The sequence below is a fragment of the Zea mays genome, chromosome 8 (assembly GCF_902167145.1).
Source record: "Zea mays cultivar B73 chromosome 8, Zm-B73-REFERENCE-NAM-5.0, whole genome shotgun sequence".
NCBI classification, from domain to species: domain Eukaryota; kingdom Viridiplantae; phylum Streptophyta; class Magnoliopsida; order Poales; family Poaceae; genus Zea; species Zea mays.
Genome location: NC_050103.1, coordinates 172,192,343 through 172,212,733, shown reverse-complemented (window position 1 = coordinate 172,212,733; position 20,391 = coordinate 172,192,343). Strand labels below are relative to the sequence as shown.

At 50.6% G+C, this 20,391-nt stretch overlaps 2 protein-coding genes across 2 annotated transcripts; one reads left to right on the top strand and one right to left on the bottom strand.

Moving 5' to 3' along the window:
- Positions 1–1,851: 1,851 nt before the first annotated feature.
- Positions 1,852–3,205, bottom strand: LOC100384015 (uncharacterized). The gene is made up of 2 exons (NM_001176626.1): positions 2,853–3,205; positions 1,852–2,691 (listed from the first exon to the last, which is right to left on the bottom strand). Exons 1-2 carry the CDS (start codon positions 3,177–3,179, stop codon positions 2,053–2,055), a joined length of 966 nt encoding a protein of 321 aa, NP_001170097.1. The 5' UTR covers positions 3,180–3,205; the 3' UTR covers positions 1,852–2,052.
- Positions 3,206–11,551: 8,346 nt separating this feature from the next.
- On the top strand, positions 11,552–13,973 carry LOC100193959 (Adenine nucleotide alpha hydrolase-like superfamily protein). Its single transcript, NM_001139028.1, has 3 exons — positions 11,552–12,208; positions 13,229–13,359; positions 13,468–13,973. The coding sequence occupies exons 1-3, from the start codon at positions 11,771–11,773 to the stop codon at positions 13,613–13,615; spliced, it is 717 nt and encodes a 238-aa protein (NP_001132500.1). The 5' UTR covers positions 11,552–11,770; the 3' UTR covers positions 13,616–13,973.
- The last annotated feature ends 6,418 nt before the right edge of the window (positions 13,974–20,391 follow it).

Genomic DNA, 20,391 nt, shown 5'->3' with positions numbered 1-20,391 from the left:
TAAATAAAACATAAATGCATTTTTTTAAAAATGGAGCAAGTGGAGAAGTTTTATTTGTAAATATCAGGAAGCACAAATGTGAAATCGATTTTTAAACAAAGTGTATGTAAACAACATACAATCCGTTCGTAGTAGTTAACTCGTAGCAGTTTAAACCAAACAACTTTCAGGTTTTTTACAACATACAATTTCGAACAGTTTTTTTAGGACAAACAACTCACAACAAGTTTTCCACAGCTTACAGATGAATCAATAGTGATGTTAAATAATACGAACCCGTATGTAGGCCTCTTAGCTCGTGCTCAGCAGTTGTATTATAGATTATAATGTTTACGTAGTGGAGTTTGAGAGTTTGAGATATGTGTGGGAATTGGGATAGAGAGATAGCCTTACATCCCTATTGGTATCTCAGGTCATATGTCAATAAAATGGATCTATTTCTACCAACAGATTTTTTTTAGACAGATGATTGCGGAAATGCCACCGGTGGTTCTTGATAGTTTGTGTACTACGGCTGGTGATGTTGTCAACATGTCTTGACTACGGCCCAGGAGAAGACAAATCTTGGTAGCCAAGTACCGACACAGTGACACGGAGACATCATGATTCATGAGGCCTGTCCGTCGTCTGGGACAGAGAAAGAAAAAAAAAAAAACATGATGAAACGTTGGTGCCTAATTCCGGCTTCAACCCAGACCGACGCCGAGGAGCTCCTCCTTTTCCTTCACACCATGATCCTCCGACTCGGTTGCCGCCGATCGATGCGATCCATGGGCAGCTCCCATCTGCCGCTCCGCCAGCTGCTGCATCTTCTTCCCGGCGGCCGATCAGCGATGGGGTGGAGGCGAGGGCGAGGGCGAGCGACACAGGCGGCAAAGGGCCAGAGGTCCTTTTTTCTTGAATGCGCAGCAGAAAGCCGGGCTGCTCCCCCGGTGAGGCCAGCCAATCCCCGCTGCCGTTCCAGAAAGCCCGGGACACCGCCGGTCCAACCCCGACAAGCGCGCCACGGGGCGGAAGCCATGGCAGCGTTTTCGCTCCGGTCGTGTCTTCCCATCCGTCCGACCATCCCAGGATCCATCATACTAGTGTTTGATGCGCGCCTTGCGCGCGTTGTTTTATTGTCATCAAATCAAAGTGTATATAAAAAAAATGTCGTGTCGCCGATGAGATTGTTAGGTGGCGTGCCGAGGAATTGGCTTGGCAGTTAGGCATGTACAAGCTACACTGTTGCACGATACTTTAAGTATAAGATACAACTAAAACACAACATAATACCGTGGTCATGTCTAAAACATATGTCTTACCATATTTATTATACCAGTCAGAGTATTAAATAAATTAAAATGACCAATCAAGTAGCCTCTGGTCTCGAATATAGAGCTAAGACACTGTGTATTCGTCAAGATACATGTCTTGAGTTTTTTTTATATTTATCCTCTAAACACATTTTAAGACATAACTTAAGACACCTATTGTATATGCCCTTATGCTTATTGCTAGGTTAACTAAAGTATTGTGTCTTTAATTAACCAGTGCTCCGGCCTCCGGCTCCGGGTGTAGTTTTCGTGAGGTTGAAGCTGAGAGCTTCGAGAAAGCGAGTGAACGGAGGACAGAAGCAACCAAAGCTGCCATTAGTTTTCCACGGGGAATGAATGGCAGGGGTCCAGCCTAGGCCACACTCTCTGCGTGCCCAGGCGAACAAACAAGAAGCAACCTTTTGATCGATCAGTTGTCTCTCGTCTTCCAACTCCACCTCTCTCTCTCATCCCGGCCCATCATACCATACCTCCTCCTTTCATGGCAGAGACGCAGCCGCAACGATACAGGAACAGCATCATGGGCAACCAAAATGCCGCGAGACCACAGGCGCCAAGGCCCTCTCCATCTCCTACGTATTTGACTTTAATTTGCGTGTACAGGTACAGCCATGCAGGTAAGCAACGAGCATCATTCATTCGTTCACGTGAATTCGTGATGACGATGGTGATCTTTATCCTGGCACTGGAGCTCCGAGGCTCGACCGGGGGCAGGGCAGGAGGCGTGATCGATCCATCAATGGCTGCACAGGTCGGAGAGCTCCTTCCTTCCCTCCACAATGTCGTCCAGGAAGTCGTCCAGCTGGCACACCAGGCTATGGGTGCCGGTCCGTAGCACGTCCAGCCACGCCTTGAGCTCCTCCACCTTGTCCTTCACGACACCGCCGCCCTCGCACTTGCGACCCGCTGCCGCGGCGGCGGCGGCGGCGGCGGCGGCGGCGGCGCGCTCCACCTCCTCCCGCGCCGCCTCCACGGCGGCGCGCGCGCACCGGAACTCGCACATCCCGATCCCGGGCGCGCCAGGCCCGTCGGACTCAGCGTCAGCGGCCTCCTCCGCCATCCGCTGCTGCAGCATCACGATGGACGCCACGAAGCCGGCCCCGGCGTCGTCCGCGCCGCACGGGCCGCCGGCCGCGGCGGCGCACGAGACGGCGCCGCTGGCGAGGATGAGCAGGAGGAGCGAGCTCGCGTTGTGGAGCGCGTGCAGCAGCCCCCGGAAGCCGTTGAAGCCCGTAAGCCTGGCGTCCGTCGCGCGCAGCAGAAGCCGCTCGTCCAGCTGCAGCGAGAGCGGCGCGATCCTCGCGTCCGCCAGCGCGCGGTTCTCCTCCTCCGCGGCCATGGCCTCCCTCCTCGACACGGAGATCGCCCGCATCACCTGCGCGCGCCAATCAAACCATAGCGATGATGGTGCGCACCACAAACGGACGTTTCAGAGAGAAAGAAACAGAGCAGAGGCAGGCAGGCACGAACGAAACGACCGACAGTTGCAATCGATCGCATCGCAGGACGTCCCAATGGAAGGAAGGAAGAACCAACCTGGCTACTGGACAGAGGGGAGGGATCCTGGAGCCAGTCATCCAGCGCCGCGGCGGCGCACGAGGCCGCTGCGCAATACCGCTCGACGGAGGCGAGGCCGAGTTTGACGGCGAGGCAGGCGTCCCAGAGGCGGGCGGTCTCGTCCATGTACTCGTCGAGCCAGCGGCCGCCCGGCGGCAGGTGGAGCTGGCCGACCATGAGCGTGAGCTGCGAGTGCAGCCCCCTGAGCAGCGACGCCGCCCGCAGCAGAGCCGGCAGCGACGACAGCCCGCCTGCACGGCCCAGCTCGTCCAGCCCGCGCGCCAGGGACGTGAAGAAGGCGTTCATGGCGGCGTTGTCTGCCTCTGCCGCCGTCTCACTGTTTGAATTGGGAAAGGAAAGCCTGCTCGGCTGGCTATATATAGCTACCTAGCTAGCAAGAGCGTGGTGCGGCGGCACGGCAAGCAAGAAGACGAGAGCAGGAGCAGCAGCCAGCCAGTAAGGGAGGGTAGGGGAGGGGGAGCAGAGCACGAGAGGGCAACGCGACAGAAACGGGAGCTAGGAGAGCAGCTCGCAGTAGCGCAATGATGCGTGTCTAGACGGGAGGGGGAAGGGTGATGATGAGGAAGGGGGCGGAGGCAGAAGCAGCGGCAGCAGAGCCACCATGGTCGCGGTCGTGGCTGCTCGACTCCAACACTGCCTCGTGCTCGCCAAGCTTAACGTGTGCTCCGCTGGAGTGTGGGGGTGGTTAAACCCCTAGGCTAGTTTGGGAACACTAATTTCTCATGGGATTTTCATTTTCCCAAGGGAAAATGAACTAATTTCCCTTGGGAAAATGAAAATCCCATAAGAAATTAGTGTTCCCAAACTAGCCCTAACCGTTGTCATCGGTTTGACACTTTGACCGCAGCTGTTTCCCACCGAAAAAGCGGTGTGGCTCCCCTTGTTTGTCAGCCAAGTGGAAGTGGGGTCCCTTGGAGGTTTCCTGCTGCCACCATTCGTTGAATTTCGCTGTCCTATTGCCTACTTATCCCGGTCCTGTCTCTCGAGCTTTTTGAAAAAGTGATCTCACTTTGCTTTTTTTTTTTGACGAGAGGAGGACCCCATTTCTATTATTGTCATAACAGAAATACAAAGTGGTTCAGATAGTTTCCACATTACCAACGCAAAATAACAGGAAGAACCCACAAACAGAAGCGCTGACGAGCCAATCCGCATCGGATGACTCAGAACAGCCGGGTCCCCTACCAGGCAACATGCCAACCGACGAGTTTAGAGTTTTACATCACACAAGTACCAGACCATACGACATAACAGACGGCAGCAAAATAGAGCGAGTTCCTGACAAAGCTAACACCAGGCGAGCAGTCACGTCATGACTCAACGCCCGTGTGGCTGCAGCATCCCTTCCATCTCATCGCCCGACCCGAGGATCCGATTTCCTCTAGCACTTGCAGCACGCACCAGCATCTTGGCGCCCTCTTGCAGAAGGTCCTGGAGCTCTTTCTTGCTAAGCCCTGCCCAAGAAGACACAAGAGCACCCGCATGGCATATGATCTCATTAGGAGAATTTACAAGCACATGATCAAAACACATTTTATTTCTGGCTTTCCAGATAGCCCAACAAATTGCTGAAATCAGAATAACATGAACAGCATTGTCCCAGTTGAGGTGTTTTCGAAGCCACCTATAGCAAGACTCCACGTTGTTTGGAATATGATGAGTATCCAGACATTTCGCCACAGTTCCCCAGATCACTCTAGCAATAGGGCAAGTGAAAAAGAGATGCTCAATGTTTTCAGCATGAGGGCAGAAACAACATGAAGGGTCCCCAGACCACTTCCTCCTAATCAAATTATCCTTAGTCAACAACCTGTTATTCTCTAGGAACCACATAAAAATTTTAATTTTCGGAGGGACCTTGCTTTTCCAAATGTGCTTTTTGCCAAGATCAGAGATGTTGTTTGATAAACTGTTATACATTGATTTAACGGTAAAGGTTTTCTTCCCTCCCCATTTCCACTGAACAGTGTCAGGAGAATCTTGAAACTCGAAGTTCTCACAATCACCGCAAATTGATATCCATCGAATCTCATTTTCATTATTTAGCCATCTTCTGAAGGACAATTGCCAATTTTTTATTCTTGCATCTTTAACTAGAATAAACTTGTCATCACAAATCTCATATAATTCAGGATCAATTGTACATAAAGGCCTCTCGGCCTAAGATTTGCTCGATCAGCCTAGCAGCCACATGGATGATGAAGCGACAAAGTCTGCTGCTCTCTCAAGTGAGTCCCATCATGCTCACTCGTGGCCGTAATTATACCCGCAACTATGCCTGCCCAAAAGCCCGAAGCAGGCAAAATTCCTTTTTTCGAAACAAAGCGTAATGGCGGCCATATCTACACCGCCCATAATGAACTCCCGTCCAAAATATATGCGCGAATCGTGATGTAAAATGTACTAGAAACAAACACGTAGCATATATGTGGGTGTTAACAACAGTAGGCTGATAGACTTCTTTGCGGCATCCACATACATTATTATGTTTGGTGATGGCTCTAATGTTTCCTTCCGGGTAATGCTTGGGCGGGGGGTTTGAGGCCGAATGACTTGGCGCCTAGGTTGTTTTCCATTTCAAAGAATAGAAGAAAACAGTGAAACGTACAGGTGCCTGTACAACATCGGATTGATAGAACAAACAACGAACTCGTACAGTTAAAGTGAGGCGTCTGTTGCTATTTGGTTACGAGTCAGACACGTCTCTTCCGCTCATACTTTACGATTTTTTTTTTGCAAATACCCTATTTAGACACCTCAAAAGTCTCAACGTTAAACACCACTATATGTGCCCTATTATACTTGCTCTTAAAGCATCTCCAACAATGTCTTAAATTAGTGCATCAATTGAAATATAAGGCCTCCACATAGTAAAAACTACTCCAACAATACCTCATTTTATAAAATTTGGTCAAGAAAATATAGTGCACTCTATCAACTACCTCAAATATGCTACACTGTAGCGGGTTACCTTATAATCTAAATTTTAGATTTTACCGTTACAGCTGAATATTTTGTTGGTGCCCTAAACCTTATAAGACTGTTTAGTAAGAAAATTTTAGGAGCAGAATATTTTGTTGAAGATGCTTAGTAAGACTGTGCAGTGTGCTCATCCAGGTCTGTGGGTAATCAGAGAGCGCGAGCGGAGGAGTGGCGGTACGAGGGGGGTTCATGATGGTGCTGCGTTCGTAGGGCGCCCGGCCAGGCCTAGACAGCTAGCTGCCCCCCGGAAGGCTGCCGCCTTATTATTTGCTCTGATCCTTTTTGGACATGCCATGATGGCTAATACCCCGGCTTAACTGAGCCGCCCCCATGGCCCGGCCGGTGGGCTGGGCAACACGATCTCAGAATCAGTAGTACTAATTATCTGCGCCGGTCGCGAGGAGCCGCCGGCAGCGAACTAGTACTCCGCCTTTGGTCGCAGTCGCAGTCACGGGCAGGGCAGGGCAGCTGCATGGCTACTCCTGCGTGTAGGATGTAAAGATCGCGGAGCACGAGTAGACGAGTAGTAGGAGACGTGAGGTTCCTGCGTGTCAGGTGGATCATGGATGGAACGGCCGCAGCTTGCCGGCCGGGCCATGATGATGCGGTTCAGTATTGGGGCGAGCGAAATCTACCGGGGTGTGGGGGGGGGGGGGGGGGGGGGGGGGGGGGGGGGGCACGGCAGGAGCGGGACGGGGACGGACACGACACAAGCCAGGAGCCCAGGACGCATGCATTGACGTTGCGGCAGCGTCCGTCCGACGACGACGGGCTGGAGCGGGATGAAGGGTCGGGTCGGGACCGGATGGAGGGCGGTGCCATGTTCTCGCTGCGCCATGGATCGGAGCGGGCATACGCGGCCGTGATATGCCATGTCCGCCGCCGGCTGCCGTGTGCGGTTGCACTGGCGGTTTTGGCTCCACCGTACCCGCGCGGTGGCAATTGGCATCGTTCGTTTTGTCCGGCTTTTTTTTTGTGCGTGGCTGCTGAGAAAGTGGCACGCCGCAGCGCATGCTTTGTGAATTGCCAGCCCTCAACTCCTGTGTGCACTGTGCAGTGTGCAAAGACCCTGATGCAAAGCACCGTTGTGTTGGTGCCTTGGGTTGGGTACTCGGTCAGGTTTGACCGTTCGCATCTCTCAATCAACATGCGCAGTGCAGCGGTTGCAAGATTCCGATGATGATGTGGTTCAGTGAACAACCCCGATAAAATAGAGGACGAGCAAGTGCAGCAGACAGCAGGCCACATCCAAAAAAAATCATAACGTTTATGGGCCAACGTGAGTAGGCCCAGGAGGTGATCCATCCATCCGTGTATTCCTTCCTTTCCTCCATGGCACCAGCGGCCCGTTTGACGGACGGACGGCGAGGACGCATGGGCCGACCCGGTCGTCGTCTCTGGTGCGCGTTCCATGCGTTCCACTTCCATGCGAGCGTGTGGTGGTGCGCGTTCCATCCGTTGAATTGTTAGCTGAGATTCTGAGAAAACGCAGAGAAAAAAGGAGGGAAAAAAACAAAAAATGAAACGTTGTCGTACTTGCACTTGTGCTTCTCCGCTGTCCGGACTCCTGAACGACGAAAGCCCTTCCGGCATTTGAAAACAAAAAGCCGCGGTACTACTACACGGTACGTAGTACAACCTGCCAGCTTGCACTGCCACGCGCCAACAGTGGACGCACGCAGCCTGCAGTATTGGGCAAAGCTGCACCTGCACCTGCTGGGTCGAAACAGTCGCGAACTCGAGTACCATTGCCCGTGACAGGGCCCGCACACACGACGAGCCGTCGATGGGCTGGACGGGCGGGCGGGCGGGGTGGATGGCCATGGCATGCGCCGGGACCAGGCTGCGGTCCGGGACCAGGGCTGGAGTAAGCGAAATACCCGGGGTGCATTCAAGTCCGCTGTCAGGCCCTGGCGCCGTCGCAGGCTCCGCTCCGCTGGGCACCGCCGGCCGCACGCTCCCCTCCTTGTCTCGGCTCCTCCTGTCCTACTCCTATACTACGCCCGTTCCGTCCGATTCTGATATGGTCTCGTGCATGCAGCGAGCGATGGTCCCCGGAGCAGGCGAGCTCAGCACGGGGACGTCAAATCGAACGGGGCTTCCGCTGGTAGCCTGGTACTACTACTGTGCGGCGCACGGACGCGCGAGCGCGGGCATCGGGTGCGCGCCGTCGGTGGGAACTGGGAAGCCGACCGTATTTTTGCTTTCACCGTCTCACCCTCACGTCTGGGGTGTTGCCCACCTGTATATATCTGTAGTATTGTATTGCAGTACTGCTGCACCGGCCGGCCCACACGCTGCATCTAGCGTTGGTCGCAGAAAAGCTGGCCCCAAAATCATTATTACCGCCAGCGGTGAGTGACGACGACACGAGCCAAGTAGAAAGAAAAAAATATCAGCGAGGCGACGGCAGCCTTTCGATCAGGAAGGCGCAAACTGCGATGCGTGCGGATTTGTACGTTGTACCCTCCAGGACACACGCATTTTAACCTGGGGACTTTGCCGATCTAAGGTCAGACGATTAGTTTAATCAAAGCGCACACTGATCAAAGTCATGCGTGCATGTACACGCCACGTGGTCCCTTTCCGCCTTTTTTCTGGATGCACGCAGGCACGCAGCCAAGAAAAGCGATCGTTTGGATAAATCCCCACCCGTGATCAGCCATTTGAATCATGTGACAATAATGCAATATCTCGATTTCTACTTGAATCAAATTATCCTATCTGGCCTGTGCTCGCTCTGTTTTTTACTCGTTCTATCTCGAATACATACATACGTAGGTACATACATAAAGTGTTAACGGATACGGATATTCAATAGTTTAAGGGGTGTTTGGTTTCTAGGGACTAATGTTTAGTCCCTTCATTTTATTCCATTTTAGTCTATAAAATACTAAATATAGAAACTAAAATATAGTTTTAGTTTCTATATTTGACATTTTGGAACTAAAATGGTATAAAATATAGGGACTAAAAATTAGTCCCTAGAAACCAAACACCCCTTAAATATCCACTCCTGTTTTCCTACGCTACTAACGGCTGGGAAGCCATGGCCTGCAGCCTGCTGCTGCCATGCGGTCATGCAGATGACCAGAGCGGGAGCCGTCCGTCCATGCCACGTTCTCGCCCGCTTGCCTGTCGTGTCGTCCATCGGCTCGGCTGGTTCAAGTCGCTAGCAGCATCGTGCGAGAAATGGCGTTAATTCGCGCAGTGTCTATTCTTTTCTGCTGAGGAAATGGGCAGTGTCTATTTTTTTTTCTCTTGAGCTAACCTGACCCGAAACGCATACGCTAGCCGGGTAGCCACGTAGGTTGGGTCACCAGCTACCACATGCACATGGAGCAAAACTGTATTTATTTAGTTACTAGGACGGTAGAGTACTTTCTTTGTTCTTTTTTTAACTGTCATCATTACTTCTCCAAAAAACTAAACATATATATATATATGTTCGTATTTATAAGATATAATTAATATTATTAGATTGATTCATAAATCTGTATTTACAATAAATGTATTCATATATTTTTTATAAATTTAATTGAATTTTAAATAGTTTGACCAGCTTATTTCTCGTAACGACAGGAACATAGGAAGTACTACTGTACAGTAGTAAAAAGGCACTTGAAACGCATAGTACAGTAGAGGTGTACATTCGGGCCGCCTGGCCCAAGCCCGAAAAGGCCCGGCACGTTTAATTTCGGGCCGGCCCGGCCCAATAATAAATTCGGGGCGTGCCGTGCCGGCTCACGGGCCGACCCCTCGGCCCACGGCCCGGCCCGTATATAGCTAAACTTGCTGGGCTTTAAACGGGCGGCCCGAAAATAGTAAAGGCCCGAATTACAAATTTGGCCCGAAATACACATTTGGTAGACCAACAGGCAACAGCTGGGTCGCAGTCGCAGGACGCAGGCCGCGCAGCCGCGCAGGGCGCGTCGCGCACTCTCGCCGTCTCGCGCTGGAGCTCGTAAGAGCAGGCCGGCAGGGCGCAGGCGCGCCGCCGAGCAGGGGCGGCTCTGTCGAGCAGGGGCGACTCCGCCGAGCAGGGGCGCAGAGGCGGCTCTGGTGACCGTCGCGCTCGCGCAAGGACGCAGGGCGCAGCCGTCAGGGGCTACTTCGGTCGCGCCGTCGCGGTCGCGCTGGAGCTGGGGGCCTCCTGGCCGCCTGGGAGGCTGAGACGGCGGCTGGACGGGGACGGGACACGGCCACACGGGACGGGAGCAAGAGGACTCGGCATTTTAGGGTTTCTGGGAAATGGGCCGCGCCTTAGGCCCATCCGCCGTGGACAAGTGCGCCGTCGGCCTGCCGCTGCCGAGGCCGTGGAGGCAGCCATTTCGGGCCTTTTCGTGCCTGTTAACGGGCCATTTCGGGTCTGCTTAAACGGGTCGGGCTCGTGCCCGCCCGTGGGCCTCGACATCGGCCCAAGCACGGCCCGATACATCGGGCCGGGGCGGCCCGGCCCGGCCCGAAATGATTTCGTGCCGTGCCGTGCTTGGGCCGTGCTTTTTTTCGTGCTTCGTGTCAGTCCATTAAGCCCGGCCCAAATGTACACATGACACCTCCGGAGATACGGCCAAGAAACCCGCACATTGCGAGCGATTGATGCCGTATTGACCAATCCATCACGGCTTTGGAGCTAACGATACCAATCGAATTCCCTCGCCGCCGGGCACCCATCCAGAACATCCGTACGCATGTGAAATTTGGTAATGCCAAAGACGAATCTACCCTCAGACACACGAATCACATATATATTCTACTCTACCGCAGCGACACGGGAATCTCATCCCTGTCTCGTTCGAGTAAAATTTTACACCGTCAGCTGCAGTAAAATAATAGATTGAATCAAGCCAGCGTTGAGAAATCAGCTGATGGATCAACTGCAAATCAATATAATATATACATCGCAGGTGCGGCAGAGTGCTGTTCACTCCTTTTCTGTTTAATTTACCCGTATGCATGCTCTGCTGATAGTACTAGCATCCTCAGCTTTCAGCTACTTTATCTTTTTTTTTTGAAAATCTAACTAAATTCTATATAAAAAAGTGCTAAGATTTACCGTATCAAAAGGTTTTTAAATACATTACAGCTAATATTTAGTAGCATATTAACTAGCTAACAAATAGACATATAAATAATAACTAATTTACTAAAAGTAGTTAATATTGAACTATTAGATAGGCTGTTAAGATGTTTTTGACTAATGCTAGTAGCTAACTATTAGCTATAGTGCATTCAAACAAGGTCTAAACAACATTCACCTCTTTATTTTTAAATTATAATTAATATAAAAATAATATACATAGAAAAAACTAAATAAAATTATTGTATTATTCTCCCTGTCTAAAGAATGTAATTCTATAATTAAAAATATCAATCTATTTGATTTAATTCATATAAGATAATATCCACATTTAGAACTCTGTCGGAATGAATAGTTTTATACATAAACTTAGAATTAGTTGACTTAGAGCTATGTTATGTTTATATGGTTGATAGATTCTTGCGCTTCACTGTCTGACAAAAATACATGCACTAAGCTGCAGGTTACTTTCTTTCGCAGCTAGGAGTAGTAGTACCATTTAATAAAGGTGACGATAGCGCTGCTATTCCAATAAGATCGTGACCATCTCAGCTTTTATGCGGCCTTGTCCTTTGCTCCGCCTCGCCGTCCATCCGCTCCGCTCTCCCCCTCTGGCCTCTGCACGTAGCCATAAGCCCATACGCCCATACCACACCGCACGGTGCACACGGTTGAGTCGACGGTACTCGTCGTCCTCGTCCGTGCAGAGCTTGCACCAACACGCCACCTTAAGCTTCGCTTTGCCCGCACTCGCACACAGTTGCGACCGCATTGCATCGTGCGCGGCTGCAGCACGAAGACGAAGCTCTGGTACATGGCGAGCAGCGCGGAGGAGCGCTTCCTGAGGCAGCTGAGCGCGAGCAACGGCGGCGACGAAGGGGTCTGCGGCGGCCAGCAGCTGGGCCACAAGGAGTACTGCGCGGAGAGGAGGGGCTCCCGGCGGTGGTCCAGGAAGCGGGCCGCCGCCGCGAGGGGCTACTGCGGCGGGTACGACGACTACGACGTGAAGCAGCAGGCGGAGGCCGCCTCTGCCGCCGCGAGGAAGCGGGTGATAGTGGTGGTGGACGACACCTCGGGCTCCAAGCACGCCATGATGTGGGCGCTCACCCACGTCGCCAGCAAGGGGGACTTCCTGACGCTGCTCCACGTCCTGCTGCCGCACTCCGCCTCCGGCGGCGGCTGTAGCAGGGGCGAGGAGGCCTCCTCCCTCGCCAACTCGCTCGGCACGCTCTGCAAGGCGTCCAGGCCAGAGGTGCGCATCTGCAGACACACATGCACTTGCGTTTGCTGACTAGTGAGTGGAAGCTTGGTTATAATTAGCTGCTCGTTACTAGTACTAGTGCACATTCGCACCAACTTTGGCTACAGCTAACCTTCTTTTGGTACCATATGCTTGGATCCATGCACAGGAGAATAACACTCCCTTTGTACCAAGATATAACTCCCTTTGTACCAAAATAAAATTCGTTTTGGCTTTTGAGTAGATTTATACAATAATTAGTGTATGTTATATATATATATATATATATATATATATATATATATATATATATATATATATATATATATATATATATATATAAGCATCTATTTGAATATAGACATAAAAATTAAGAACTAAAATAAATACTATTCTGGAACTGAGGCAGTAGTACACTACTGAAAACGATAGATTACACCAACAAGAGAATAAGTACGAGTTAGTTAAAATTAAACAATGACACCAGCAAAATGCTCAATATATCTACTGCACTGCATGGTATAAAGGGGGGGGGGGGGATTCTGGTTGTTAGGTGATCTGGAGAAGGCACTCATCACCTGATGCCTCAAGACTGTCATTTTTTTTACACTTGTAGCCAGTTTGAGAGATCACAGATGAGATCAGGATCCACTTTCGTGTATGCATGGATCAGGATCTAGATCCGAGACAGACCAAAACACAAAAGAAGAAGTGAGCGGTAAGCCACAGAGTGTGGGGCTCTGCATGTCCTTCATGGACATGGTCCCCTAAAATCTGAAACCATAAACCCCATCATTATGAAACGCAATCTCTTTCGCTCTGCTGTCCTGTTTTTGTTTGCTTCGATCAAAAGCCATGCATAGTTATTTTCTTGTCTGTGCACCTGCCTGCCTGCTTAAGTGTGACAAACAGCAGAGGTGCATGCATCAACTGTTCCTCTGTCTCTTGTTCTGGCCTGTAAATGCATGAAGGTTGAAGGTCATGATGGCTCACGAAGAGAGATTTTTTATTTGGGTGTGTGAATGATGGTAGGTGGAGGTTGAAGCCCTGGTGATCCAAGGCCCCAAGCTGGGCACCGTGCTCAGCCAGGTGAAGAAGCTGGAGGCCTCCGTGCTGGTGCTCGGCCAGGGCAGGCCGTCTCCCTGCTACCGCTGGCTAAGCTGGTAAGCCCCATTCGATGGGCACCATACCATTACCATACCCCTTTCTGTCTGTCTGTCTGTCTTATTGGAATTCCGGTGCTGTAATCCTTTCTCTCTTGTTTTTTACAGTTTCTTGCGGAGCAGCAGCGAGGAGTTCGTGGAGCAGTGCATCGACCAGGCGGAGTGCCTGACGCTGGCGGTGAGGAAGCAGAGCAAGGCCGTCGGCGGGTACCTCGTCAGCACCCGGTGGCAGAAGAACTTCTGGCTCCTGGCCTGACAGCCATTTTACTTGCTACACGATCGATCATATTTTATTACTCCCACATATCTCTGCTACCATTTCGTGTAACCAAGTGCGTCACAACTGTTCTCTATCTCTCTGTGCCATGCCGTGTATGCGTCCGCCATGGATCGTCCTGCCAGCCTCCTCCCGTTGTAAAGCCAAAAAGAGCCCCAGATCTCTGACCGCCCTCCTATAAACCTGTATTCTTTCTTCATTTTCCCTGCGACGAGTCTTGACTTCTTGAGCGTGCGCGTGTCTGTACGGGTAACCATCATGTAATGCTGCATCTGCATATCTGTTGTACACGGTGCTTCTTTTGTTTGCTGGAGACTGGAGTTGGCTTTAGGCTCTCAAGTTTGTGCCGATTACGCTACCGGATGGACGAACCTCTGGTTGCTTAACCACGGGAGAGGAGAAGGGCAGCGCAGATTCAGGATAACAGCGTCGACAAGACCACGGCGACGTTTCCGATGCCGTGACACGATTTTTTTTTTTGGGAATGCGACTCGCACTCAAATCTTGAAGGAAAGGAAGTGCGGTGGCAGCCTGTTATTACCAGTGGGGCACCGATTGATGGTCGCGGGGTTGGGAGGCAACATGGCAAACAATTAAAACGATTATTATTACCAATGGCACACTACCGGAATCAGCTCCTTTGCCGTGTGTCTGAGACACACGGCAAAAGACTATTTTACACTTGGCAAAGGCTTTGCCGAGTGTAACACTCGGCAAAGAACGCTTGACGAACTGTACATTGGCAACAGCCTCTTTGCCGAGTACTTTTTGTCGGGCACTCGGCAAAGAAAAGTCACCGTCACGCGCAAGTGACGGTGACGGATCCTTTGCCGAGTGCCTTCTGTGGCACTCGGCAAAGAGGCCAATTTTGCCGAGTGTGCGGCCCTCGGCAAAGACTGGTCCAGTGGGCCCCACCGCCAGTCCCTGTGCCGAGAGCTCTAGTAGGCACTCGGCAAAGGAGGCTTCTTTGCCGAGTGTCTGGTGGACTGGCACTCGGCAAAGAACCCTCCAGTGGGCCCCTTTGCCAGTATCTTTGCCGAGTGCCTTGGCAACAACACTCGGCAAAGATGTTTTTGCCGATTCCCAGGTTTCCTTCTTTGCCGAGTGCCATTGTCAGCACTCGGCAAAGATGGCTTTACCGGTTCCCAGGTTTTCTTCTTTGCCGAGTGCCATGGTCATAGCACTCGGCAAAGCGACCCTTTGCCGAGTGTTACACTCGGCAAAGGAGGCTTCTTTGCCGAGTGTCTGATGGACTGGCACTCGGCAAAGAACCCTCCAGTGGGCCCCTTTGCCAGTATCTTTGCCGAGTGCCTTGGCAACAACACTCGGCAAAGATGTTTTTGCCGATTCTCAGGTTTCCTTCTTTGCCGAGTGCCATTGTCAGCACTCGGCAAAGATGGCTTTACCGGTTCCCAGGTTTTCTTCTTTGCCGAGTGTTACACTCGGCAAAGTGACCAGGATGTCCCTTTTTTATTTGCTTTTGTTGTTCCATCCAAACAAACAAAAGATATATATCATTCACATCACATTATATATCAATCACATCACAGAATGAACACATTTATCATCAACACCATATATATCACAAAGTCTCACTAAAGTCTCACAAAACAGATCACAAGTCTCACTAAAGTCAGGATCATCACAAAACAGATATAAGTCTGCATCATCACTAACATCACCAAGTATCTCACAAGATAAAGTCTAACTAACATCACCAACACTCATAAAGGTAAGTCTGGATCATCACAAAACAGATCATCAACGAGGTGGGCATCTGGACTGGTTCGGCGAAGGGCTGGACGAAGCATGAGGGTTGTTCGACGCCGCCGATTGACCCTGCACAGAGAAGAGATTGTATGTGTGAGAACATATGAATATATATCATGCAGTACTAAAATTTTGATACTCACAGGAGTAGTGAACTCTGTAGGGTCAGCTGCAGGGAACAACGGAGGTGGTGGAGCATGACCCTGTGCGGCGCCAAGGCTCTGCATGTACGCGAACATCTCCGCCATCCTCTTCTCCAGCTCCTCACGTTGCCTCCTCTCATCATCTAGCTGAGTATGTAATATTTCGCCCTAATGTTACGATAATGCAAAGAGAAGATATATAAAAATCAATGAACGATGAATAGATAAGGAATAACCTGGAGTTGCTGGATACGATGCTGTGAGGTGTCCTGCCGAGGTCGTATGGCTGGGCTCGCGCTCGTGCTCCTTGCTCGCACCTGAGAGAGAGTGGGAGTGGAGGACGAGTCGATTGCCCCGTCGGCAATCCAGTACCGCCCATGCCTCTTGCCTCCTCCGACCCTCATGAGGACATCTCCGTCGATGTCCTCGGTCCTCGGATCGTAATCTGGCCCATGGACCTCCTTGGCCATGGCGGTGTACTCACTGAGTCGGCTGTGGATGGCGGGGTTGGTGTACGCCTCGGGCCCGTCATCTGGGTTGTAGGTGACGTCGGACGTCGCCTTCCCCTTATGGGACATGGCATATGCCGAGAACATGGAGCAAGGCGCGCCACCATGTGCCACCGACTGCGAGAAAACCAACGAGATGGTTAGAAATCATGTCTAATCGAAAGTTATATACCTAAATAAAAAAGAGTGTGTACCCATGCTTCCGCGTATTTGCCCAGGCTGCGGCTGCCTTGATGGTGGGAGGGACCTTGCATCAGCAAACGCCGTTCCCGGCTAGCGTTGTGCGCCTCATCCCACTCAGCCGAGCACCACCTCTACACCATCTGCTCCCAGCACTCAGGATGCGCGGCACCTCTTCAAGGTTGGTCAATACATATAGCATGATATGGCGCCACTCTTCATGTCTCAGGGTCTTGGTGGTCGAACCACTTGCGCTTCCGAGTTGCCCTCGAAAAATGCTGAGGTTCGATTCATTGTCGCCATCATTGTAACGAGGGGGTGGATTATGCACGCTCGGCAGTTTGTCACCATAGTAAGTTGTTGTGAAGTTTGACACCACCTCCAGTATGTATGCCTCTGCAATGGAAGCCTCGATTTTGCATTTATTTCTACATTTCTTTCGGATAGTCTTTAGACATCTCTCAATTGGATAGCACCGACGTCCCTGCACGGGCCCCCCATTCGTGCCTCATACGGGAGATGAATAATCAAATGCTGCATCGGATTGAAGAAGCCGGGTGGAAAGATCTTCTCCAGCTTACATAGTAACACGGGTGCCATCCTTTCCAAGTCTGTAATCATGGTCCGAGCTAACTCTTTTGCACAAAGCTGGCGGAAGAAATAACTCAACTCTGCAAGCGCTAACCAGACATGCTCAGGGACATAGCCTCGAACCATTGCCGGAAGAATTCGTTCAATCCATATGTGGAAGTCATGACTCTTCATCCCTAAGACTCGCAGAGTAGATAAGTTCACCCCCCTACTAAGGTTAGCTGCATACCCATCAGGGAACATTAACATCTTGATCCACTGTAGTACTTCCTTCCTCTGGGCCCTGCTCAGGACGAAATCAGCCTTAGGCCTTCTCCATGTCTTACCACCACTAGGCGGCTTCATCTCTTGGTTTGGTCTATCACATAACTCTGCCAGATCCACTCTTGTCTTTACGTTATCCTTTGACTTATCAGGAATCTCCATAATTGTTGCCCAAAGTGCCTCGGCGAAATTCTTTTCAGTGTGCATCACGTCAATGTTGTGTGGAAGGAGCAGGTCATCATAATAGGGGAGCCGAGTCAAGCCCGACTTATGTGTCCACATATGTTGCTCACCATATCCCACAAAACCACCTTCTGGGTTGGCCACGAGACCATCTATCTGTTCGCGAACTTCGGCACCAGTCATCATTGCAGGTGGGCGGTCTGTCACCACGACACCTTTCGTAAAGTTCTTGATGTCTAGTCGGAATGCATGGTCAGGAGGGAGAAATTGTCGATGTTTATCGAATGACGAATATTTGCCACCCTTCTTCAACCAAATGAACCTAAGAGCTTCCTTGCAAACTGGGCATGGGAACTTACCGTGAACACACCAGGCGCAAAATAGCCCATACGCCGGAAAGTCATGCATGGAGTACTGGTACCAAACATGCATTTTGAAGTTTGTCTTCGTAGCTCGGTCGTACGTCCATACCCCTTCCTCCCAAGCACGGATCAATTCATCAATCAAAGGCTCCATGTACACGCCCATTTTATTCCCCGGGTGTCCAGGAATTATCAACGACACGAATATGTTCTGTCTTTGAAAGCATACGTCGGGGGGGGGGAGATTGATGGGGATAACGAACACGGGCCAACATGTGTATGGGGTAGCGGTCATTCCATAGGGATTGAACCCATCTGTGGCCAGCGCAACACGAACATTACGAGCCTCTTTAGCTTTCTCATGGTGAATGACATCAAAGTGGGTCCATGCTTCACCATCGGATGCGTGAACCATCTTGTTAGGATTGTATCGTTTGCCTTTTTTGTGCCATGTCATCTGTTTCGCGGATTCCTCTGTCATGTATAGACGCTGGATCCTCGGTATGAATGGAAGGTGGCGTAGGATTGTCACGGGGATGTCGAGCTGCCTCTTCTGTCCATCACCAGAGTCTACCTCCATGAACCTAGACGATTTACACTTCGGACAGTACTTTGCCTCAGTGTGTTCTTTCCTAAATAGGACGCAACCCTTCGGACAAGCATGTATCTGCTCATACATCATCTTGAGTGCACGAAGGAGTTTCTGTGCCTCGTACATGCTCTTTGGCAGAACGTGATCCTCCGGAAGCAGGCTGCCAATAACTATCAACAAACCATCGAAGGCGTCTCGACTCATGCTATACTGCGACTTGAACACCATTATACGCCCAATGGCATCCAGTTGAGAAACCTTTGTCTTGCCGTGAAGGGATTTCTGTGCCGCGTCAAACATGTCGTAGAATGCCTTTGCGGTCGCCTCTGGCTCGTCCTCCGTACGTCCTTCGGCGAACAGTGCCTCGTGATAGTCGTTCAACATGTCTCCTACCCTGGCATCAGCATCGTAATCCTCGACGCGTTGTCTCACCACCTCCTCTCTGAGAGCACCTAGAGGGGGGGGGTGAATAGGTGATTCTGTAAAACTTAAAAACTTAAGCCACAAAACTTTGATTAAGCGTTAGCACAGTTAATGCCACATGGCTAGAGAGAAGATCTTGCACAATACGATAACCACAAGGAATTCAACACAGAGAAGACACAGTGATTTATCCCGTGGTTCGGCCAAGTACAAAACTTGCCTACTCCACGTTGTGGCGTCCCAACGGACGAGAGTTGCACTCAACTCCTCTCAAGTGATCCAATGATCAACTTGAATACCACAGTGTTATGCTTTTCTTTTCTTATCGCGTTCGCGAGGAATCTCCACAACTTGGAGTCTCTCACCCTTACACTTGAAGTTCACAAAGAAGCACGGAGTAAGGGAGGGAAGCAACACACACAAATCCACAGCAAAATGCGCACACACACGGCCAAGAATCGAGCTCAAAAGACTATCTCAAAGTTCTCACTAGAACGGAGCTCGAATCACTGAGAATGACAAACGAATGCGCAAAGACTGAGTGTGGATGATCAAGAATGCTCTAAGGTTGCTTGGTGTTATCCTCCATGCGCCTAGGGGTCCCTTTTATAGTCCCAAGGCAGCTAGGAGCCGTTGAGAACAAATCTGGAAGGCCATCCTTGCCTTCTGTCGTCGGGCGCACCGGACAGTCCGGTGCACACCGGACAGTGTCCGGTGCCCGATTTCCTTTCTTAAATAGCGAAGCCGACCGTTGGCGGCCTTGGAGCCGTTGGCGCACCGGACATGTCCGGTGCACACCGGACAGTCCAGTGCCCCCTTCTAGCCGTTGGCTCGGCCACGTGTCCCGCGCAGATCGCGCGGCCGACCGTTGGCCCGGCCGACCGTTGGCTCACCGGACAGTCCGGTGCACACCGGACAGTCCGGTGAATTTTAGCCGTACGATGTCGGCGAATTCCCGAGAGCGGCCACTTCACGCCGAGTCAGCCTGGCGCACCGGACACTGTCCGGTGCACCACCGGACAGTCCGGTGTGCCAGACTGAGCTGAGTCTTGGCTGTACACAGCCAAGCCTTTTTCACATCTTTTCTTTTCTTCTTCTTTCTATTTCTAACACTTAGACAAGTATATTAGTACACAAAACCAATGTACTAAGGCTTAGAAACATACCTTTACTCTTGATTTGCACTTTGTTCATCCATGAGCATAAATTCTCATTTAAGCACTGTGTTGGCACTCAATCACCAAAATACTTAGAAATGACCCAAGGGCACATTTCTCTTTCAATCTCCCCCTTTTTGGTGATTTATGCCAACACAACATAAAGCAACTAGAACAAGTGCAAAATCACTTCAAATAAAACTCAAATTTATTTTGATTCAATTTTGGCATATATGGATCATCCTTTGCCACCACTTGGTTTGTTTTTGCAAATCAAACTCAAATCTCTATCTCTAAGTCAAACACACATGTTGAAGCATAAAGAGAGTCATTCCAAAAGAGATTGATCAAAGATTTCAAAAACTCCCCCTATTTCCCATAATCAACACTTCTCCCCACAAGAGGCCAACTTTTGACAAAAGAGACAATGCAAGAGTTTTGACAAACCAAAAGCTCTATTCTACTATTTTCAAAGTTTCTCAAGTGGTAGCTGATCCATCTATTGCTTTGGCCTTTATTTTCTCCCCCTTTGGCATCAAGCACCAAAACGGGATCAATCTTGGCCTTTTAACGCCATTGCC